At 37.9% G+C, this 25,270-nt stretch overlaps 1 protein-coding gene across 2 annotated transcripts; it reads right to left on the bottom strand.

Moving 5' to 3' along the window:
• Positions 1 to 238: 238 nt before the first annotated feature.
• pitpnc1b (phosphatidylinositol transfer protein cytoplasmic 1b) lies at positions 239 to 25,270 on the bottom strand. 2 transcript variants are annotated; one of them, XM_032559086.1, is made up of 11 exons: positions 25,138 to 25,270; positions 24,642 to 25,074; positions 17,448 to 17,596; positions 10,453 to 10,541; positions 9,282 to 9,289; positions 9,085 to 9,156; positions 6,755 to 6,847; positions 4,860 to 5,015; positions 4,241 to 4,304; positions 3,312 to 3,398; positions 239 to 2,013 (listed from the first exon to the last, which is right to left on the bottom strand). In XM_032559086.1, the coding sequence occupies exons 2-11, from the start codon at positions 24,687 to 24,689 to the stop codon at positions 1,853 to 1,855; spliced, it is 927 nt and encodes a 308-aa protein (XP_032414977.1). In that variant the 5' UTR covers positions 24,690 to 25,074; positions 25,138 to 25,270; the 3' UTR covers positions 239 to 1,852. The 2 variants fall into 2 exon arrangements, with proteins under 2 accessions (XP_032414977.1, XP_032414978.1); XM_032559087.1 differs by adding an exon at positions 18,968 to 19,079 and having other exon boundaries at positions 24,642 to 25,267.

Below are 25,270 nucleotides of genomic sequence, written 5' to 3'. Positions count from 1 at the left end.
TTACAAACTGTAATTGTGCATGAAATATATTTTTAGAAGAGTGGCTAATGCCCTTGTCAGGACAGAACTTGTTTTACTGAAGATGATGACACTCTCTCACCAACTTCAGCCTCACAAAGTCTTTTCTTTTTTTTTTGGTAGAGGTTTTACAAATACCAGGATGATTTTTATGTGTAAATACAGATCTAACATGGCTGACATTGATACTTACTAGTGCAAATATGACACAATTCAATCATTTATGAGAAATAAAAATATTTATTGATCCAAATACCACATAACTGATTATACAGTATGCTGCTATTTATTAGCAAAGTACATCAAACTCAAAACATACTAGACATTTATTCTATACAGGCATGCATTTTGTATCGTACTGTTGCTTATTCTACTAACCTAGTAACCCATCTAAAAAAAAAATCTAGTTTATTGTATCACAAATGTTTACATCGTTGACCCATAATTGTAGCTTAGCCGTGGCTTGACCCATTTGCAGCACCCATCAAAGCTATAAGGGGGGAGCAACACCACATCTCACTGCCCTCTGTCAATATACCTGGTGTGACCTTATTGGCTGAGGGGGAAAAGAGAAGCTGATCCATTGCATTGAGCGTCTCCTCCCTTCTCCACTGTGCTTTCATTAGATCTACACTATTAAACTCTTTATGCATTTGTCTGTAGATTGCTTTCTGGAAACAATTGTAGATCCCTTCAGGTGGTGTGCGTGCTCCTCTAAGGCTAAGGAACTGATGGAAAGTGCGGACATGCATGTTTGGAGACTGATAAAGACACTTGGAGATTTTTTTTTTGGTGTAGAAAAAAGACAATTTTTGTTTTTAAAGCATTTGTGCAAAATATATTTTACCATGCACAAGACGTGCTCTCAAGTTGAAAGTAAGAAATGTTGCTATACAATAATGTGATAGCATTAAAGAAGTGATACAACTATTTGGGCTCCCTGGAAAGCAATTACATGAGAGGATCAATACTATTTTTATCTGTATAGCGAACAGGGACTGCAGCCTGCAGCAGCTTAGTTTTGGTTCAAAAAAAGAATTAGATTTGTCCTAATGTAACAGTTGTACCAACACTGAGTTTGATTCTTGAAAAACTATTTGACCTGAGGAAGTAGCTAGTCTTTATCACAACAGGCACCAAGAAGCCAACCTGATAAGATGCATTAATTACATTTTTTTTGTGTGTGGATAAAGAGAACTTTACTGCCATCAAGTTTACTTTCAAGCCATTTTTCAATTGAATTTTGAAGACAGTAAAAGCTGTGCTGATATATCATATATGGAGATTCAAAAGTGCCAGAGTCCAATACGCCCATCCATTTTGCTTAGTAACAGAGGGTCTGGTGCCTTTACCAGGGGTCAGTGGGTCACCAGTCCTCAACCAACCATGCACCCACTTCAAAGAGCGACCAATGAGCCACACATAAATGTTTTATGGTTGGACACATTGGGAGAGCATGCAAACTATGCGAAATGGCATAGAATAAATTTAAAATGAATTAAAACCACTGAAGAGATACGTTGAATGAATCCCAAGTAAATCACTGGATAATATCCTTTTTAAGCTGCGATTGAAAACATTTATGTGAATACAAATAATTTATTAACAATGTGAACATAACATAAACATATTTTCAAAATGATTTATTTATTGGACTTTAGCACTTTTAGCTTTCCATACCTATGCAACTGCACCCCAAATATTTTTTTTAACAATCTTGCAGAAATTCTGTGGCTTTTGTTGCATTTTGACAAATAACATCACATAACCCTTGTTGCTGGCACTGACACAAAGTTAGACTTTGTTTTCTGTGTTGCCATCGGGCAAAGAGGTATCACTCTGGGGTGGAGTTTAGGCGAATGGGACAGTGCAGCCCAGAGGAGGCTGACTTGCCAGACACGTCCACCGTCTGCACTCCCATCTTCTTCAGGGAATGCTCGTCTGTCACGGAGATGGAGCGGGAGATCGCAGGACGATCGCAGGAATCCTGTGGGCCTGAGAAAGACAGACAGATGTTTTGACAAAAAAGTGTACATCATGTCATACTCACTATGCAAACTGAAACTGGGTAAAAGAAAAAGGAAATATTATGTTCACTTATTTGAGTTTCTAATGAATAAAGTATTCTGAAGATCTGTGGCATACACTCCGGCTCCCATTAGTTTAATCCCCTATTGGTATTCAGCTCATGCACTCAACTTCTTATTAGATTCTCTCTAGTAAATGACATCCATTTACTTTTATTACAGCAGATGAATGAAATGAAACCTACAGTATTTTTTAGTGCACACTGACTGAATGCTTTAGCTGCTTATGGCCTGTAGGGGCTCATGGCAGTGCGGCGAGCTGCTTCAGGTTGAGCAATGACTGCAGTTTGGTTGCAACTTGATGTCTCTCATCATCACACGCAGAGGGGGGAGAGAGAAAGAGAGCAGGCTCAAGATGGTTCAGTCCATATTGGCAATTCTACCTTTGATTTCCCCCACAAGCTCCTGAGGTTCACCAGAGGAACCAGCAGGGGGCAGGGTGACCACAAACACAAAAGCACATGCACATACACACACTGATTTCTCCTGTGTGCCCGTATACATGCCCCCTCCAGGTCTGACATTTACAGCTAAGTGCTGCAACGGCTGGTTATTTATGTTGAGAGGGCTCATGATGAGGGGAGTGCAGCAGGTGGCTGCATTACACTGTTTATCAGAGCGACACAGCGGCATTATCACTTCATGAACTATCTTAAACCTAACTCACAAGCATGCATGCACACACACACACTACATCTGTCTTTCTGTTGTCCTCTTCTTCACACACTCCCTTCTTGCTGCTCCGTGTTTTGTGAAATGCCTCCCAACTGCTCTTCCCTTTCCGCCTTTCTCCCACAGATGTACTCCTACCATCTGGACACTTGTAGGGCACTGCAAAGGCACTAACCTGCTCTCGTCAGGCATGTCAGTGATACACAGCTAATAATTCATGATATTTTGGAGTTTGTATTGGTAAACGGGCCACTAAAAATGGTGAACTAAAGGAAAATCAGTCCTTTAGTGAACTAAAGGAAAATCAGTCTGTCTTATATTTCTTCCTTCCTCTCCTGCTGAATGCAGCAATAATTTCCACAGATCTCAAATGTATGTTTCACAGCTACTGTTGTTTTTATTTGCTCCTACACTTACAATCACCTCCCGTTGTCTTTGCCTTTGCCTGCACTGCTCTCACATGCAGCTGGACAATCTCACCTTCAATCCTCGGGGGAATTTCAGTGGAGTGCAGAACGGGTGAAGCAACCTCACCTGAGTTGTTCTGGTTAGATTTGACTTTGCTGTTGGTCTTCTCTTGCATTGTTTTCTCGTACTCCCTCACCTCCTCCAAGCTGAGCCCTGCAGGGAAACGACATGTACAGAGGGTCATAGAAAATACACATTTTGTACAACCATAAACTGCAATACATTTATTAGGATTTCATTTGGCACAAGGCGGTGCCTGACTGATGGAGAAGGAAGTGAATACATTGGTTTACAACATTACTAAATATCTAAAGTGTGGTCCAAGAACTTGTTTTGTTCTTGGACGTGTTACCCCTGTGACTGATAGATTGAAAATTAAAGAACATTGAGAGTACTGCTACTGATCATGCATGCCACAAATCTGGCTTTTTTGGAGAACAAATATAGTTAAAATACACCCATAAGAAATCCTGTTTGCAGTTTGCCAGAAAACAAAGTGGCTAAGCAGCAAACAGGTGGTAGAAGGGGCTCCGCTCACAAAAACCGCAACTGAACTTTATTAATTAACATAAAGTAAAGCTATTGGTGTACATCATCCTGAACACCTAATCCCCAGTTTTTCTTCGATATGTAATTGGAAGCTGGTCAAAGTTGATTGTAGGGTGGACTGAACTAAATAAAAGGTGACATTAAAAGAAAACCTGATTGAGACTGAAAATGGCTTGAGACTAAACATACAGGTAGAGTTACAATGTAATAATTTACATCAAGACATACTCAGTTGTAAGAATGGCCCAGGCAAATTACAAACCCATATCAAATAGAGGACAAATAAGGTCTTGAGTTGGAGGGATTATTTTGAATACATGCCATACTTTCTATACTTTTTCATACTTTGAAATCTGTGGTGGCAACATGACAAAATGTGTAAAATTTCAATGTGTGGAGGCTATGGAAATGTTTACTCTAAATACATTAGTGTGTTTTTGACCAACCGTGCCACTCGTCAACCCAGGCAACTGCCTCCCTGTGGCCGACCAGAAGAATGTCTTTAACAATCTGAAATTACAAAAAAAAACTAAATCACAACAAGCAGAAACATCTGAGCAAAAAATTCTTATGTGAATTAATGGGAATTCTGCTACTATCCTATTTGTCACATGTGAAATGCTAGTATTCAGATTGTTATGCAGCACATTATTGTCACAGTCAGAGCATCTTTTTGTTTAATTAATTGGAGGAAATGGGCTGTTTTGGAGCCTACATCAACAATATAACCTGAAATGATTATGAACATGAATAAACAAACACTTTGAGCTTCACTTTATGCTTCATTGCTTTCCCTCATTGTGGAGGAGAACTGAAACAGCAGAGTTAGCTCTACTGAATTACATGAGAAGCAGTGCAGAGGTCATTTGAGACTGCCCGTCCTCGTGGTGCCTGTAATTAAGCTAATGTCTGGAAATTAATGTGGCGAAGATTTATTTGTGTCAGCATGCCACAAAAGGCAAACTCTGATAATAAAACACAATCAGCACCAATGAAGATTGTCATTTTGTCCTCAAACTTGGCGTCTTTGCATTAGCGGTGGGCTGAAATAAAACTCTGACTCACTCTATGTAAGAAATCCTCCGTCCTGGTCTGGAAGCCGTAGACCTCGAAACTGCACTGCACTCTCTTATAGGAGCACATAATGGGGCTGTGGTTTTTCCTCCAGCCTTTCTCCAGAGGCCCTCGGTTGGTTTTATTTGACCGCCAGAGACTCAGATCCTGCACAGGGTAAAAGATATTGGAGTTATACGCTGAATCTGCAGAAACCTTGCAACTGTGCGGTGTTCTCAGAGGGAACTATAGATGCCTGTGGACGTTCTTATAAGCTGCTGCACGTGTGAGGATGACTGATATCTGTGTGGAGGTGTAAGCTGGGTGTTGCTCAACACAGCCCTGAGGAGGAAAAACTGATACCACATATTATGCACCTGCGACCCGACGATGGTTGGGATTTTATGTTCTCACAATCTTGTTTAATATAATCCGCTGGTGTATTGTAGACATGTTTTTTTTTGTTTTTTTTTGGTTGCATGTGTTTGGATGCATTTGTGCTGGAAGCTCTTTCTACATGGTTGTTTGCACACAAACCTGTGAATTCACCTTTGTTGCTAAGGGCTCGCAGGCACTAAAGAGGTGTGAAATCTCAGATGAGAAGGAAAGAAGGAAGGCAGAGAGGCCGAGTTATGTGAGGGTATTATTGTTTTATTTTTCAGGAGAAAAACCTAAAACTAGACACAATTTTTATTTGTGTTTAATGGATTATAACATTTGTGTCCACAAAGTAGAGCATAAAGGTTTTACATATGTGTGCAGAGTGAGTAGCCAATCATATAGCTCGAGGTAAAAGAACAATCCAGCTTAGCTATTTTAGAGCTAGCAGTAGCTAATTATCCTTTTATTGCAGATCTTGCAAAAGTATTAGTAATCCATTTACATTCCTGCGTTTTGTAAAACTAAGACCACAGACATGTCTAATTCTGCTTTACAACTTTATTCTTTGGTTTTCATGATGCAATTTAACTATCATTCTCTAAAAAACAACAGAGGCCTTCACAGGACATCTCTTCATGTTACATTGAAGTTTATAGAAAAATTCAGTTGGTTGCACTGGATTAGGGTTGTCAGAATAAAGCAGACTGACTACAAATGCAAACCACGCTTGGATTAGAGTTTTACTTCTACAAAAATGTAAAAACTGTTTATGTTTTCTATTATTTTAGTAAATACACATAAAAATTCCAACAAATACATTGTAATTTGTTGTAACGTGACAAAAAAGGCAAAGAAAATGAAAGTAACTTTGGATAAGCATTGAAGATGTAAGTGCAAGTAACTTCAACAATGTTAGGTTTTTTTATTATTACTATGGTTAATAATAACCATTCAGCCGGTTCAGTGACCGACTGCTGCTTCCCAAGTGCCGGACCAATAGATTTAAGAACTCTTTTGTCCCCCATGCCTTCAGACTGTACAATTCCTCATTGGGGGGGGAGGTGACACAGGACAGAGGGTGGAAGGAGTAGTGACCCCTTGTATTTTTCTCCATACTTATCAGGTCAAACCACATAGTGCAATACGATATCACTGGTCAATCTATCCGTCAAATTCTTATATTTTTTTTGTGTTGTATTTATATTTACTTATATTCTTATATTCTATATTCTTATTCCTTGTTTCTTGCATAATTTAAGGTTTTTCTTGCATAATTTAAGGTTTTGGTTACTCACATTTGGTGTGTACCTTAGTATTTAATTTGTATTTTGTATTCTTTTGCACTTTTGCTTACTGTGTGTTAACTTTGTTTTTTGCCTGGGAGCTGCTGGTAACTTCAATTTCCTGAGGGAGTCTTCCCAAAGGATCAATAAAGTACAAGTCTAAGTCTAAGTCTAAGTTTTCTTGCTATTATTTCATTTTCTTCATAATTTTTTTGTTTGTTTTATAAATTTTACCCCACGTACCTCTGATTCTTTGTAGTGCTTTTCCGGGATGGGGTCAGTTAGGATGTCCAGGAAGCAAACGTCCCCCTGCGGGGTTGGCTTGTCCCCAAACACCTACGTCCAGACAGATGGGAGGAGGTCACACAGTGTAATGACTGCAGATGCACGAACACCACCACACACTTACACACACACACACACATGCATTACTCACTCAGCACCGAGCGGGGATAAGAGTAGATAAGTAACTGTGTAGAAAACGGAGGTCACACACCATAACACCCCTCACTACTGTATATCCCACCCCGAGGCCCTTGGAGGAAATCACACTGGAGCAAACAGATGAGAGAAAAGATAGAGAGAAAAAGCACAGAAGGGGATAAGGGAAAACACAAGCCTGTATGTTGGATATTAAAGCGAGGGAAACAGAGGTGCTATGAACGCAGAATGCAGTTTGTCTTGAGAAAGTGTGGTGCAAACATGGATGAGCAGCAAAAAACAAAATTGATCTGTTTCCTGACCTTGTGTAACATCTCTTAAAATGCAGTGCTGAGATTGTTTATTTAATAACTCTAACAAGTAGTAAAACATGAAATAACAATCCGCTACGCTTCTGTTACTATGTTGGTTCAACACTTGTGTGTTGAAGGTCTTGCTCATTCCCATGGAATGCTGCTGTTGCTCCTCGTTCAGTCTGTTCTTGTAAGAAAACTGTCAGTCTGCTCCATGTCATCACAATATGTTTTTAATTGCATAGATTCCTCATTCCTCACTGACATTTCTCAGCTGACTTGACACAAGCACTTAACAATGAAGTAAAAAAGAAATAACCCACACATGCACACACATAGACAACTTTGACCTGAATAAATTATTTTTAAATCTAAGTATTTTTTTTGCATGATAATATGAAAAAGATCTCCAGGGGAAGATTGCAGTTTGTCAGAATATACCATACAAGCAAACAGAGAAGTGGAATTTTGTTGAGGCTTCTTCATTAATTCCTTTTGTGAATATTCATTTATATCGATAAATGAGCCACTGTAACAGACCTTTGCCTATTTGTGGCTCAAATTTCGTGGAGCGGAACTTAAAATTAATCATAGAAAATCTGCCTATTCGCGAATTTTTTCGTTCAACATATCTAAAATATTTGAAAGAAAGTGCAACCTGGAAAGCAGAAAAAGCTGGGTGCATTGGTACTTGACATGTTATTGACTGGAGTTTGCAAAGCATCCAATCCAGGTGCGCCAATTAATTTTCATGGTTCTGAATGGCTGAGATGAGAGAGACTGTAGATGTTACCATGAAAAGACAACGGCACAACTGCAAATCTACCAAGACATCTAAACTCACAGGCTGGGCAAAGAGAAAGTTAATTAAAGGTACACCTAAGAAGTCAGTGTATCAGAGGAGCTGCAAAGATCAATTGCTTATATGTAACAGGGTTACATGCACTTTTAGTATAGCTCATACACAAAATTTTATATTTTTTTATTTTTGGCTGTAGATGTGGCCATGTTTTGATTAGCATCAGTTTAAAAAAATTATTTTCTGTAAGATTTCCACACTTCAATACATGTTCTCTTGTCTTAACAATTTTGAAGAGTGTCTATTTGGCAGATTTCTGCATATTTGTACTTCCATGGCAAAAAGAAAGAATTGACAATGTAACTTATAGATGTAAAATATAGATAATAAAATAAATCTCCAGGTAATCTTAGATTTTTAAGTAGATATTTTTATGCAGTGCTAATAATTGTGGCACTAAGGACTTAAAAAAAATATATAATTTTGTAACCCAGGCTTTTTTCCACTCCACTAAATAAATGTACTCAAAAATAAGTAAAGGTTGGATTTTACTACATTTATCATTGTTAGATAATGCTGCTGCAATCAAAGTGGAGTCTATTTTCAAGCTTTTTCAGAGCTTTAAAATAAGAATCACAAAATTCCTCTCAATAAGTCAAAGTAAATTGAAGCAGGTTGGATTTTTCTCCTTTTTTTTTTTTTTTTACTTTGATCAATTACTCAGAGCAGGAACAAGGGGCCAGGCAGAGCTGCAATTGCTTGTAAATTTCTATCCAAGTGTGTTGATACGCATTGGCCATGGACGAAATGCAGCATGGCAGCCATGATCAGCACACAGCACGTCTGGTTAATAGATCTGCCAATAGTGCATTTTGTGCTTTGCTTGTTTTCCTTGTAATGGCCACATCAACTTGATGAACGTTTTCATGGCACTGCAGAGAAAATTGCAATTCCTCTCATTCCCCTTTTGTCTCCCTCTCTTCCCCCTCTTCTATGATCACTCCATCTTCTGGCTTTCTCCCCGTTAGGCCTGTACTCACATTGTTGTTACTGCCGTTGTTGTTTTCGAACCTTGTCTCAATGCGGATGCTGAACCTGGGGACGAATGATACCTACATGAGGTAAACATGGGAGAACATAAAGTGAGCGAAGGAAGGTGATCAAGAAAATCCAGTGACCTCTAAAAAGAGATCAGCTCGATTGTGTTCATAGGTAGATAATATGTGAGAGTACTTACTGAGTACTCTGCAACATCAGCAACATTAAATATAGATAGAGAGAAATAACATTAATTAGTCAAATGCATGAGCATACAAATTAAGTAACACGTAAGTGTAAGGAATGCACATACATTGATTTCATTTACATCCAATGAAAATCACAAATCCAGCTTCTCAGAAATTTGTAATATTACATAAGACCAATAAAAAAACAGGATTTTTAATTCAGATATGTGAGCATACTAAAAAGTATGTCTGTATTGTCAAATGTAGGTATTCAATAATTGGTTGCAGCTAATTTTGTATGAATAACTGCATCCATGCAGAATGTTATGGAAGACATCAGTTTTTACCTCTGCTGAGGTATTAAGAAAGACCTTTAACTTCTTTGGAATGTTGGATCTAATCTTTCTTATGACAAGACTCCACTTTATGGGGTTTATGTCAGGCCAGTTTGCAGGACAATAAAGAAAATTAGCACCATAGTCATTGGATAACAGTTTGCCATGAAATCACCACTTCCATAAATCTTGTCAGGAATGGGAAACATTAAGAACTCTAAAAAACAATGCTAGACATAAGCTTGTCACAATAAAACAAATTTTGCTGGACGATAAATTGTTCCAGAAGTTATTGTGATAAACGATAATGCTGTTGTTTTGAGACAATTTTTAAGCTATATAATAGAAATGGCAAAATAATAATGCAAGAACATTCTAATGAACATTTAACACTGGAACTGGAAGACATTTTAAATACACAAAATAAATAAACAAAACAACAAATAAAATGAATTTTGAAGCCTTTATAGACAAAATTGTCCTTCAAAATAACAGTTAGGTGAGATCAAAGCACAAAACTGAAGACTTTTATTATCCAGTTTTTGGTGGAAAGAGAGGAAAAAAGATATACACGATAATTCATACCAATGGAAATGATTGGGTTTGTTTTAATTTATCTTGCGATTAATTGATTTATTGATTATTGTGACAGGCATTCTATCTTGATAAAACACAGTGGACCATCACCACCAGATGACATGGCACTCCAAATGATCACACTGTGGAAAATTCCACCTGTCCTCCTTCCACTCAACTTTCCATTAATATGATATAATGTAGCAGTCTGTGAACAGACAGTTTTATCACACCTTGTGTGTCTTTATCTCTTACAGTCAGAAATACTCACCCGTGATGGTGTAGGGGTAGAAGTTCCACGCCTTTTCTGTCACATAGAAAACTCGAGGCACAAAAGCTTTAATCCAGGATGGCAGTTTACTGAAATTGGAGCCAAAGGGAAAAAAATCACAAAGTGATTTAAAACTGGGAGGAGCAATAGGCAGATTAAAGATGGAGACAAAGAAATCTTAAGTGTTTTATTGGGCCATTTAGAGCTACATTACCTGTAGGCTATTTCCTCTACAGTATGACTCGTTCTCAATTACACCTGCTGTGATGAATTGCTTCGAAGTCACATGTCTGAATTGAGCAGACGTCCGTTGTGCAGTGACTGTACCTACGTGCATGCGTGTACTTCTGTGTGTATTCAGTAAGGAGCACTCAACGGCCAACACTTAAACATAGATTAGAAAAATCCTCCAGAGCGAGAGTGTTTCTTTGCTTCCTTAAGAGTTTATTTAAGGATTAAAACTTGGGTTTGTAGTGGTGATTGGAACAAGGCATGAGGTTGCATTAGGGTAATGAGTTGGGTTAGAAAATGACTTTGGAGAATTCTTGCCATTTTTCTTTTTGGAGCAGATTACATTATGTGCACGCAATAAATAAAACAACACAGAGTAATGAACCCTGAACCCATTTAATAGTTTAAAATTCAACCTTAAAGCAAATTAAATTGTTCTTTGGTTTGGTTTAATCTGCACATTGTTGGGAATTACCGTGTGTGGTTTTCAAACCTTGACTGATTTATGCTTGAGTACGGTTGGAAGAAATAACAAGGACACAGCGCACATGGTTGATAAACCATGAAGGGATTTGTAAGGTAAATGCATTAAAAAAGCAGCTTCACGTTTTAGAAAGTATGCTTATTGATTAAGCTACCATGCAGCACATTAAAACTACTTCTACCTCAATTCAAGGTGACAGTTTAACACCCTAATTACTTCACATCAGGGTTTTATTTTTTGCAGCTCTGGGGGTTTTCCATCAAATTATTTCCAGTGTTAAAAGTCATTGTTTGTAGAAATTTTGCAGGTGAAATTCCATAGTTTTTCTACTAGTTTTTCTGTCATTTATGGCCTAGGAGTAGAAACACAGTTTGCACTAACATTCGTTTTTTTGTAATTAGACAGATTCTTTAAATGGGGTAATTTGGCAAAAAGAAGTGAAATCACTTTTTTTTTTTAGTTTTGAAAAACTGTGAATGTATCTGTGGTTTTAGTTGATAATTCACACTAAAGCCACAACTAATGAGTTGAGTCAAAACCTATTGCTTGAGATTGAAAGAGCCACTTCTCATTAAATTCAGACTTTTAAAAAAATAAAGAAATCTAGATTATAATTGGAATTTTCCAACACCTTTATTTGTACACAGTTATACATTCTGAGTTGTAAATTCATAAAATTATGCTAGATTTTTTTATGACTGTTTGCACCAGCAACAAAGCAGCTTGGTCTCTGTTAAACTGTTGCTATCAAACAGTTGGAGACAAACAACAAGGTGCAATATTGAAAACTTTTAAGTTATTTTTACTTTTATTCTGTCCAATTTAAGCCAAAACCAGAAAACACTAATACAATCTAGGATTAGCACTGGAATGAGATCACTGTCTTTAATTTTTCTGCTGTTTACTTGAAGATTGTCCCATCAGGGAGTTTTATGTGGGTCAATGTGCCACATAAATCTCTGCTGAAAACTGCTGACTGCAGCTAAAATATTTCAAAAATCTGTTCATAAAAATGTTTTTTTAGATGTGTAGGCTGATCAAAGAGCAGCTGGTCAGGACTGCAGGAACATTCAAACACAGGCTGTTGCTTTAAACAGTATTTATGAATTAGGCTGTTGGAATTAGGGCAGCTGTTTGCATGGATAGTGAGATAATTTGATAAATGTGCTCAGCAGCACAGTACTATAACTCCCTGACTATAACAGAGGGATGAAATGCTTAGTGCTGGTGTTTCAGTTGACATAATATTGATTCTCTGGCTATAGAAAATAAATACACCTCCCTCGTTTTTTACAGAGTCAGTGAAGAACTGTTTCTTGCACTAGTTTAACAGACACAGAGAGTCAAAAATATTATTTTCTAATTCCAAATCAAGTCAGAAAAGTTTAAGGGATGACTACAAGTTAGATCTCAAGTATTTTTTCCATAGCTCAAGTCAAATTTAAAGGCTATAAAAATTAAAACCCTTGCCATATTTTTCCAGTAACACCGATTTGTTGAATCAAACCATACCGTTTGTGCTTAGGGTTAATTTTTCACAAGCATTTAAACATTATTTTCAGTGCTCAAGTAGATAATTATTAACAAAAAATAAAACACAAACGAGTAATGTTTGTGTGATCAAAGTTACACCATCAGTGGCACTGGAACTGCTGAGCTGGACAAAGCCAGGGTCCATTTGTCCTTTGTACGAAGGACTGACTTGCAAAAATTATGTCCCTGAATGCTCCTTTCACTGGACAATTGTGTTTTGACCAAACTAGTGTTTGATTTAACAAGTGAAAGAAAATGGACTTCAAATCAGCATTGAAAAAAACAAAAAAGGAGCATATTTTTAGTGTGGCCCGGGTGATAAAAAACAACTTTCAGAATTTGTGTTCCAAGGCACGGGTCAAAAAAAAAGGAAGTTATTGGAGTGATTTGTGTAAGGAGGGTGAATGAACACCTTCAGGCAAAGATTCAGAAGAGAATGCAGTTAAATATGTTCCAACAACAAAGAAACCCATAAGCACTCAATTTGAATAGATGGGGTTTTATGCTTTATTTTATTTTGATTTTTACATTTTTAAACTTTTGAATAATCTTCTGTGTGTTTCCTATGCTATATAGTATTGTGCTTAGGGTTAATTAATAGGGTTAACTGTAAGTGTGGCTGTTATATCTTTTTTTATGATGAGCTGCTTTGAGCTATGGATTTTCCACTGACGCTCCACTGACTAAGATGAAGCATGAGGTCCATCATGGAAAATATAAATAAAGCAAGCTTTGCTTATGACAGTCTGACTATAATTTGTAACATCATGGAGTCTGTTGCAAAAACGTCACTCCATTTACAACAAGGTTGTAAGAAATTGACTGGATGTTTTCACCCGCTTAACTCAAGAAATCATTCAGAATAGAGATAAACAAGCGAGACTATGCTGCACTGCAGACTCACATAAAATCCCAAAAGGAACAACAAGAAAAGGATTTGGTTATCAGTAAGTTGCAACCATGTCATCATCAGAGTTTGTCACCCAGCTAATCAACTGTGTGCACATTATGACTGAAATGGGCACAAAATTGAAGGAAGGCTTGTGTTGAGGTTTGTGCTTCATTTGCTCAATTAAAAGGACGTTTTACTCTGACTGCCTGTTATGTTATGAAAGAGGCTTATGTCAACCTTTACTAATGAACGCAGTGTATAAAATCCTGATTGACAAGGGCTAATCAATACCTTTCACTTGCTATTATATAAGTATTAGGTTGTCACTAAAAAGGAAGTAGTTATCAGATAATTTCATAGCCTTAGCACTCCCAGCTCAATATTAGGAACAGCCATAACAGTAATCTCTGATATAAATCATAAACATTATCTCTGGTGGACCGGTTGCCAAAATGGTAGCAAAATCTTATTAATTCAAAATGTCACTTGAGCAGACTTTGCTCAGGTACTTATGTGATTAAGGGTGCAAAGTTATTGCTATTCCTGAAGAGTTTATTTGAGTGTTATCAGTCACCTAACACTAAAACAACCAATCACAGTCATGAATTGAAACAACAAATTGCAGCAGCACAGTTTCCTCATCCTCTTTCTCTGCTAATCTAATCTAGCATCACTTATGTGCGTACCAGACTGTAGACTATATAATAAAGGGACCTACTGTCACCTCACCCAATGATTTGTCATATGCAGTTTTGAAGCCTCATTTCAGGTATTTGGCTACCAAGATGTTGCTCTATTTGGAGTGAGAGATAATTTAAGCTGTATCCTACTTTCAGGTGCTACACCTGCTTCTGGATTTAAAGTTTCCCTTCAACCATTCATAATCCCCCTATAAGATTATTTGATACCTATTTTGATTTACTGTACATCATGGTTTAGCTTCATTTTCATGCATGTTTGGGTCTTAAGCAACAGCTCAGCCAGGGTTCCACATAATTTTGAACATGTATACATATTGAGTGTTGCACTAATGAAATGCCAAATATACTGCACTTGCTCCTCTGCTATGAAGTTATGTACTGTAAGTGCTACATCAATGTCACAACAATGACTTAGTAATATTACTTATTCTCATGCAAGGCTATGCAGATGCTCTGTCTACACCGATGAAAATTAACTCACTTATGCATGCTTACCTCTTGAACTGACAGCAGCTTGACATTTTTCTGAACAATTCAGCTAAGTCAAGTCTGACAACTTGAAGAGACATTGAACTTTAAACCTCACTATCTAACCTTAACCCAGTACAACAATGTAAATTCAACACCCTCTGTTCTGATAGACGCACACTGTACAAAATGGGGGACAGACCAATAGCAACACACATATGTCAAAGGTGCTACAGGACTTGAGGAATAATGGTTAAAACGTGTCGCCTGAACCCTGTATCCTGGCGTACTCGATAGATTTACACAGCATCAGTAGCTAGTCTTTTCATTTAAACAAACTCTATGTAAATAGTTAACCAGCTTACAACATCTGTCAGCAGACAATGGTATTTATTTAAAGATTGTTCCTGTGTAAACTTCCTGAACATAAAGTACGCCTGGTCCAGTGCTTCTGCCTTTCTATGTCCCTCATTTCTGTCTTCTCAGGCACCATCAAGTCCTGACCCTTGGCCAGTCACGCTAGATCTGGTTCTACTGGTGTCATTTCTTGCCACTGATTTGATAAGGTTGAGATTAAGAGTTTTGCAAGAGTAAGGCTTTAAAGGGTTTAACATTAATTTAATTGTGTTTTTTTTACATCCAACATCACATGAATCAGAAAAAATAATTACCTTAATTATGCAATAAAGACTTATTGGGAAAATGTTTTGTTATTTAGTATTCAATTAAGAAGTATATATTTTTTATAATGGCAGTCTATTAAAATGAAACAGCTCTTAGTGGCTATTAGGGACATTAAAATTTTACAGATTTCCACATTGACTTTCACTTTTCACACTGATATCCATCTAATGCGGCTTATATTCAGCTCCTTTAAACCAGTAGCCATTTGCCCAGAAGACGAAGAAAATACAATGATGGCAGAAACACTTTCTTTGTGATATTCAGCACTTGTGGAATGTGTTCTCCAAGCTGCCTGCAGGCAGAATATGAAATAATAAATGAATATGTTTATACTTAGGTGGTATCCTTGAGTATGTCTCAAAGGGAGTTTTATCCTGACTCTAAGTTCAAGTAAAATACATGAAACAGGGAAAATTGAGCTTATAAATAAACTTACTGCACTGGATTTGCAAAATTCAGCTGTGCTCATATGTTTGTGTGTGCACACAAATTATAGAATTATTCAGAGCTAAAATTAAATGAAAGTTTCAAGCAATGTATTGTATAAATCACTTAAATTTCCTACTTTAAAAAGTGCCTTAAACGCATCTGTGGAGCAGCTCCGCCTCAGGATCTGCTGTACAAATTCAGCTACCCCTTCGTCAAAAAGGCCATGCAACAGTCTATAGTTGGCATGACTGACAGAATTATCAGCCAATTAAAATTGACACACAATTACGGCCCGTCCCACAGGCCCAGCTGTAAGTGAAGAGCCTCCCCTGTAGTGAACTTGGTATTTACAAAATGGTAGCCACTTCCGGTTCAACTCCGGTTGACCTAGTTGCTGACTTATCAAAATAGCCTTTTTCAAGACGCTCTTTACCGGATAAAAAAAGAAATAATCAATAATGTAAACCCCACACTAACCCTGGATTCACCAACACAGACCAGTAAGAACTTTTTAAGGCATTTTTAAGACTGTAACTATGGGCGCTGCGAGTGGCTAACAGCTAGCACTGAGCACAACAACCTGTGGATTTTAGTTAGAAGTTATGGGTGAGTTACTTCTCCATTACATTCTCATACAGACTTTACTGAGCATTTTTTCGTTTAATTGTTCACGTGTGCTATTTGAGCAGTTTGGACTGACGTTGAGCTTAACTGGAATACATAGAAAAGTTTTGCTAAGTTGTTGGCTGTTCAATTATGTACGCTGTTGCCTGTGTATTTTGTTAAAATATACATTGATGTATTGCTTGATATGCATTGTTGGGCTGCATTGTTGCTTTACTTGGCGTATTCTTTTTTTTATTTATTTGCATATTATGGGATGCCTGTTGATTGGTGTGGTGCAGTTTTTGCATTTTCCTGCACAACATGTGTCTTGTTCAGGCATAGTTGACGTCTGTTAAAGGCTCTGACTGAAACCCCACGGAATATAACATATAAAATAACAACATATTTTTTCCCCAATAAAACCATCATTAAGAGACATGGTACTGATTAAAAATTAGAATGATATAATTGATGTCTTTTGGTAGTGCTAATATTTATTTTTTTATAATTTTCACTTTTAATTCACGTGCTTTAAAGCCTTTGACAGCTCAATTTTCAACACTGAGAGAGAAAATGATAAGAGGCTTAAATTTCTTTCACATCCTGCAATTACAGCCATCAAGATGATGTGGACGTTTTCCTCCCAGCTGGAGGCCTGTACTTACACAATTAGAACACTTAAAGGTTTACTGGATGATGAGCTCAGGGAATGATAGCAGCTACCACTTCAACTCACACTAAGCCTGTTGCGGACAAAAAGATTCCTTGAATGTGGATGTAGACAGGTTACAGTTGCCTTTCTGAAGATTGGATCTAAAAGATGCAAAGCTTTACAGGAGGGCAAGAGACTAAAGATGGCACAGCAGCTGTTATCAGAGTGATAGAACTGGCAACTTAAGGCTGGGACTGGGGTTGCAAAGAGGATTATTGGCACAGCAACACAATCTTTAAAGAGATGATCTCATACCTGGTGAGGTAGATTCTCTTCTCGGTCAGCTGTCCAGGACCATGCTGAGGGTGAATATCCGGCTCATTCCTCACCACCTCCACTCCCTCGCCCCCACCGCTCTGCTCACAGCTGTGCTTACTGATCATGTAGAGCTGCCCAATCTTGTACTGGAGACCGGAAACGTACCAAGAAAATGTTTATGGTGGTGAGACAGAGAAAAAAAAAAATTTGTTTAGAAAACATGTTCCAAAAAGCCAATGCTAAGTTTTAAGGGAGCCCACTATGCAAAATTCACGTTTTGCATGTTTTTATACTTCCGTTTGGGTCTCAATTTCTTCTAAAAACAGCCCAACTGTTTATGAAAAACCAATGCCAGTTTTGTTTGACAATAAGTTGATGTTTTTTTGGTGTCTGGAAAATGAGCCATTTCAAAAACTCATGATTGTTTAATCAACAGGCAGTGCACCGTTACCTAGCAACCACAGGTGAGTCCAACCCGTCACCTAGCAACCCAGGTGGATCTCCATCTGGTTTTACTGCTCTATGTGCTGTACAATGGCTGCTGGAAAAGACAAGTGTTTTGCTGTTGACTCACCATTCAGAAACCTCTTGCTGCATTCTTGTTGGCTTGCTTCTGCTTTTCACAGATAGATGGTTGTATAATTGCTCATCTGTTTGAAACTATTTTTTTGTGTAAGTGCAAACACTGAGTTTACAGCAGCAGCTATTTGGATTTGAGTGACAAGAGGCCCTAAAAGAGCTCATTCTGAAAGGAGCTCAAAATAGGCAGAACTGACCAGACTAACATTTCATTATCTTGGAAAATTTAGTGCAAAAGAGTGTAATTAACACATTTTGTACAGCTCATAGACCTGTCATAGCCTTTTCAAGGAAGCATAATACGTCACTTTTAAGTTCACTTGCGTGTGCTCTCTTTGTTTTTCTTTCACATGGAAAGTACCCTTGGTCTTTCACATGGAAAGTACTCTTGTTTAGCTGTGTCTTTTTGGTGGGTGGAGCCAGCAAAAATACTTCTGCTGCTATGATGAACTGTGCACTGTTTCTTTTTCTTTTCAGTAGATTAGTTTTGGTTTTATGCGTCTTTATTTACCTTGATAAAGCTAATGACGGACCTTTTGTCCACATTAACTATGTACCCCATGTTTTTCTTTCTCTCTGCAATCCTTGCCCACTAATTCTGTGTTTAGCATTGTCTTTTTTTGTCTGGATATAGCAGTGACGCAGCTTTTCTGACCTTTAACAATGTGTAGCGTTTTTTTTCCCCTATAGAAAGTACTGCTTCTATGAAAACCCCTCGTTTGTCTCAGAAACTCCTTACTGGGACACTATTATGTATTTTGCAGTCGCATAGTACCATTTTACCATCAAGTATCGTCCAAGTAATTGTGTTACCTTCAATTCTTATAAAATTGCTGTATATATCAAACAAAATAAATTTCACTGCCTTGAAAAAGCACTCGGTGAATACTCGGTGTTAAGCACATCATGACAACAAAGCTTCTCATTTGACCGTTTACCATCATTCTTTGGAGCATTGGACTGAGAAGTAGTTTGTAGGGTGATCTCAGCAGACTTGCATTTCCAGCAGGTGTTTGCTAATTGCTGTGAGAGCATTTAGCATTCAGGCACCCGTGAATGGTTGCCACAGGAGATTCAAGGATTTCTCAAATATGCATGAACAAATTAAAGCGACAGTCTAGACATGATCTTGATTAAGGAATAACATTGTAACGTGTAAAAAAGCTTTAAAAAAGTACATTTTACATTATACTAGCCCATTCACATGGCACTGGTTGTGAATTATGAATAGATTGATGGTACTTTACAACCGCAACTTTTGTCTTAATTGTATTAAGCATTGTTGCCAGAGTTCAGCGTCCAATACAGAACCTTAATACACTTCTGCAACTTTCACTTTTCTTTCGGTTTAATTTTCTTTGATCAGCCCAAGTTGTTCTGGTGCAATATAACAATGCAAGTTATGCATTACTGGCATAACTTGTAACCTGGCCGTCTCTGGCTGTTCTGTTGACACCACCCATCTAAGTAAGGTTTGGGATGAAGTGACACATTATACTTCAGTAATAACAACACTCATTGCATGAGAACAGCAGCCTTTCCCTGCCAAACAATGTACCCTCTGACACCACAGTAACAGCTGATTATGAGAAAGATAGAAATTTTCCTTCATAGCAATTTGCACTCAGCACCACAAAACCTAAAGGGTCTCCTGTGGCAGCTTTCAGTGTCAGAAAGCTGTGAACATCCTCAGATGTGTGTTGGTGTGATTGATGGGTTGGACCTGCTGTGGTTGCAAAAAGGTTAACCAGCAGTTCTTTAGTCCCACTGTTGCAACAACAGAAGAAGATCCCCTCATTAAGATAACACCTCTGTTGTGCAGCTTTCATATTTGCTATTTTGTCTAATCTTAAAAGTCAAAAGCTGCTCTGGATTTTTAACATGAAATAACAAGCCTTGCAGTACACAGCCATCTTTGTGATTTTGGGAGGATAAGGACAAATTGACTTGGCATTTAAACAAAAGCTTAAATATGTTTTTAAAAAAATTACACAGGCAAGAAGGTATTACATAAAATCATAGATAAAAGGCCTGCTATATCAAATCGGTGACTTTGTTTTAAGAAATACCGTAATAGAAAACTCATCTGCAATGAGGAAGTAGTAGCATGAAAAAAAACAGGCAGTGATCACAGCCGCAGCTTTAGGTTTTGTTTTGACAGACACTTGATCACGGCTTCTTGGGTGCAAGCTTTTGCTTTTCTTTTTCTTTTTCCTTAACAGCCCATTGGTGTGTATAAATATTGCCCTGAAGTGCCCATTTCAGAATTTTTTAAATTTAATTTGGCCAGGGAGGGTGAATGTGTACAGTCCTAATGAGGAAGATGGGACTTTGTTCTCTGCTGCAGCGCCAGTTTGTACCCGCTGCTGATGAGGCACTGTGAATGGAGTATTTTCTTATACTGCTCCTCTGGGCATGTGAAGTGATCCTCGCTGTGCTCAGCCTGATAGAATCACTTGTGCATTTTCAGAAATCTACAGTCCCTTTTTTGTCATTTCTTTTAGGCCAAATTACACAGTTTTGTGTTACTTCAAGTGTTAACCAGTTGCTGCTTTACTTCTGTAATTTACTGCGCATCATGGTTGAATTATTCCCTAAAATCTAATAAGCTTTAATGCCATTACAATGACGGCACTAGAGTGGTTTATTAAAAGTAATCTGCTCCTCTGTTGCCATTGTAATGCAATTCATTTTGTTGCCCTATATTGGAGAGGCACAAAAGCAGAGTTTTAATTAAAAGCAAGTAACAGCAAAAGATAGGATAAAAGAAAGGAAAAATGAGGAGGGTAGACATCTACATGCCATCCTTCACTTCTGACATCTTGTGACACTCCTTCTTGTTCCAATTACAATGGAGTGTCAACATTCAATATTTACTCATTGGGTGTTTATTGGACTTAATTAATCATAGTAATCTGTACTTTAACACTACAGCACTGAGTACCTCCTACACATGCTAGAGATCTTTTCACTTTATTAAAGACTTTTCTGTCCTTAAATCACTATCGTGGACTGAACTGCTGCCATGTGTCACATGTTGACAGTTTTTTTGGCATGTTTCCTCCTACTGTTGTTTTTTTAAGACCAGTCATAAAGCAATGCAACCATCATGAATTCTGGAAAGGTGTAAATATAGCCTGTCACATCAGGATGGAAACTGCTCATTGTGTCAGTGTGACTGCAAGTGAGCGGAAGAAAATATACTTCAGTTTCCTTATGATTAAATCTCTCATGCGCATGTGCTAAGCTGCAATTTCCAGTTCTAAACAAAATAGAAACCACCTTGCATTGGCACTCCCTTAGTCCTGTGTTAAGCTAAAAATACAAGATTATTTTTAATGGCCTGCTTTTAAACTGCAAAATAAAAAAGATTTGATAAAATCTTTTTTGGGAATAAATCAGTAATTATGACTATGATTGTGATTGAAAAGTGGGTTCTATACAGTGATTTGCACCGATAACTTTGTTGCCACAGAAACACTGTATTTAGGAAAGATTTATTTTTGTTGTACAATTTAATTTATAATGGATTAAATGAATATGATTAGTTAAGGTAAAAGCAGAGTAGTTTTCTGTTATATTTATCTTTGAAAAACAAATAATTTGGCTTACTGAGGGTTAGTTCATAATCTGCTGCCAGTTTCCCATCTTGTCCTATGTGGAAGCATTTCAAAAAGTCCTTGTTGTGTGAACTAAGCCACAGGAAATAAACAAAATTTGGTGAAGCATTAAGTCTTGTCATGTTGTTGATGCGCTCCTGTTGTGAATAGGGCATGTATTTTAGGATCAAGGTTGTGGAATTGACAGCATTCTGCTTTACGTAAATGGGGAACATTACATTTGTCATGACATCACTGCCTTTTATTTATATTTTTGGGGTTTCATATTTATGAATCTCATTATTTTCTGGGAATTATTTTTCTCACATTATTTGAGAACCCTCAAGAGGCCAGGCAGATTATTATCCGATTTAGCAGAAAGTCGGTCATGCTATCAGTTTCACTTTCAGTCTCAAACATCTACTATTTCAGGCGATTCTGTAAAAGTGAAGTATTCTTGTTGTTAGGTCATGAGCAATACATCTCACAGCAGTCATGCAGAATGGACTTTAGGTAATTACAGTTTGGAAGATGAAAAAGTTACATCTACATCCATCTAATCCACCCTTTACATAACAGACAGAAATCACCATCTGACAACTTCTACCTACCTCATGGTGCATTCCGATTTAAAGGAAAATTTCTTTGGAGGCCTTTCGATATGGATTTAAATAGGTAAAGTTGTAAGTTTTAAAGCATTTATATTCACGCATACAAACTAAAACAATCAACTCCACAAGACTGTGGATCATTAGCTGTTTTTAAACTCGAAAGTTGCAAACAGCTGCTGCTGTCTGACTAAAAATGAAAATTTATTTTGTTTGCTACAATTACACATTAAAGTTAAGCTAAATCTATTTCCAAATGGAAAACTGCTTTGTAGGAAGTATAGCTTAAAAATTCAATCAGTATCTTTACACAAAGGGCAGCAGAGAAAATAGCATTGAAAAACTTCAGTGGTGTTTGCAGAAAAAACGGCAAAAAAACCCCTACATGTTCCTTCTTCAGCTGCAAGCTAGTGTAAGCACTACAGTAGCGCCAGGTGCTGCTAAAGTAACAATTTAAAGTTTCCATCAGCTCTGTCGAACGATTGTTTACAGTTCATTTATTGATTTTTTTTTTCTTGTATATAGCAATCACTCAGGTATATAATTGTGATGAATTTGCTCAGATCGTTTCAGTTTTTGTGTTGTTGAAAAGGTTGCTCCCTTAAATAATTGCAGTTGCTCCGGTGAGTCACGCTGCTAACCTTACTAAGATGTTAAACCTAAAAACCCCAGAGGCAGTGACAGTCTCCTGTTGACATAAGCGTTTGCTGTAACTAGCACCAACTCTGCCCTCCAGAAATGTTGTCGTCTTGTGACATTTTCATCAATTATACTCAAGTTGAAATGCAAATGTTTAGCTAACTCACATACAGTGTTTGACATATAAAGACAGCTTTGCTTTAATGAAGTGTACAGAGATCTTTTAAACCATGTTACAATACTAATAGATGTCTACATAGAATGATTAAAGAAGATTTAATGTTATTTGAAGAAAAAAATCCCTGGTAAAATATTATTCCAAATTTTATTTGTAGCCATTGTCTGGTGTTAACAAACCCAGTACGGCCTTCTGGAAGCATCTTTGAGAGTGTGTCTTCATACACACTCTCAACAAGCTTTATCAGGTGCGCTTGTTGAATTACTTGCTAACGCAAATAGCAAATATGTCAGTCACATGACTTCAACTCGGTGCTTTTAAAAATCTAGATGTGGTGAAAACAACTTCTTCTTCAGATGACTACTTTTATAGGAAGATGCACCGAGACAAAACAGTAGTATCATCTCAGACAGAAACAATGAGTTACTCAAAAGACCTCCACCGTTATCTGATGTTAATCTGGTCGAGCTATTTTGGAATGAGAGATTTGCATCATGGATGTTCAACCATCAGACCTACATCAACTATTAATAACATGTTTTAGTTCACATTTAATGTTTCCAATGAAGAAACCTGGTTGCTTGAAAGGCAGAAGTGGATTCTGCTACCAAGGTGTACCCCATAAAGCAGCCAGTAAGTGGATTAGTGTCTTCCTCAACCAGAAGAATGCAAAGATTGAAACGTCAACCGTACTGACTCACTCTACCAACTGAACGACCATTACCTGTAAGCCTTTCCACAAGCAAAACGTAGCTCTTAGCATTCCACGGCACAGAAGCAAAGTATTGTGTAACAGAAGAGGTAGCGGACATCCAGATGTGCATAATCCACCTCTTTTAATGCAGCATGTCGGTGTAAATGTTGTAAATGGCATGAAACGAAGTAGCATTTTTTTATTTGATACATCCTCAGGCAAAGCTGCATTTAAACTTGCATTACATTCAGCCAAAAGAGGATTTGCTGCAAGCTCAAGTTTACGTGTGTCCTGCACTGATACCGTAAATCCCATTCCCGACTGTTATTTGTCACTGTCATTGTTGTGGTAACAGATAGAGGTGAGGAATAGGGGTAGGTGGGGGGGAGTGAAGGTGCGTACAGGAGAGGATGAGGACATTTCTTTTGAAGGACACTTGAGGGAATAACTCTCTCACTCTCCTCCCTATAAAAGGATCTCTGTGTGAATAAAACTGCAGGCCAAGTAGCTTTGTTTGAACTCAGGTCTTGGTCAGCCATAACCAGTTTGACTAGTTTCTGTATTTGCTCTGAATGCTACACAACTCCCTCATTTGTAAAGTGTACACACACACAGAGGGAGGGACAGTAGTAAAACAATAGAAGCCTGACTTTGTGAGGATGCTGCCCAAGTGCATTGACTCGGTCAACCAAGGATGCTTCAAGATCCAGTGTGCCAAAACACCCTCAGAAAACATTTCCCATCATCACATTAACACTTTTCTAGATTGTAAGTTGATTATATATGATCACATTGCAAATTAACCTTCTCTTTAGTTTGCTAGTTTACAGTAGTGGGAGGGCAGTGGTTCGTTTGTGTGTGTGTTGCATGAGCGTGGGAAAGACAAACACTTACCTCCTCCACCGTCAGTGGCATACATATGCGATACTCTTTCATCAACATGGTGCTGCTGCAGGGAACACTGTCTTTTGGAGGTGAACAGAGACACTGTGCTTTGGTTTGTTTATCTGTGTTGTCTCGCTTGCATAGTAGACTTGCTCAGGCACGCAGCACATGGACCACAGTGACCTCTTTACAGCCGCTCTCCTTCTCCCCTTTGTTTTGCTGATGTCAGGAGTCCGTGGAGTTGAGTCCACCTCTTTGTCAATGAATGTCTACTGTTTTCTTACTTTTTCCGCTTCTCTGAGGCTCGTCTCTGCTTTTGTTTTCTCTTCCTCAATTAATCTTGACTCGACTTCTTAACTGCTGCTAGTACTCTCTCCTTGGCTGCTTCTTGTCTCCGTTTTCTGTTCTCTCTGATTGCTGTTTTCTCCCTGCTTTTCTGGTGCTGCAGTAAAAGCAAAGTGGTAATTAGCTAAGGTAAAAAAAAAAAGACCTGCAGTTAACCAACCTTTCCCCTCCTGGCTCTGTCTGAGCTTTGTTTAATTCCTCTGCATGTGTAACCTTCCTGTCTCTGCGGTGCTCCTCCTCTCTAAACCGGCCTCCTCTGCTTTCAGTTCCTCTTACAAATTCCTTTGCCGGTT

This window comes from Xiphophorus hellerii, chromosome 3 (genome assembly GCF_003331165.1).
Source record: "Xiphophorus hellerii strain 12219 chromosome 3, Xiphophorus_hellerii-4.1, whole genome shotgun sequence".
NCBI classification, from domain to species: Eukaryota; Metazoa; Chordata; class Actinopteri; order Cyprinodontiformes; family Poeciliidae; genus Xiphophorus; species Xiphophorus hellerii.
The sequence above is the reverse complement of the archived record's forward strand: the minus strand, read 5'-3'. Positions and strand labels throughout refer to the sequence as shown.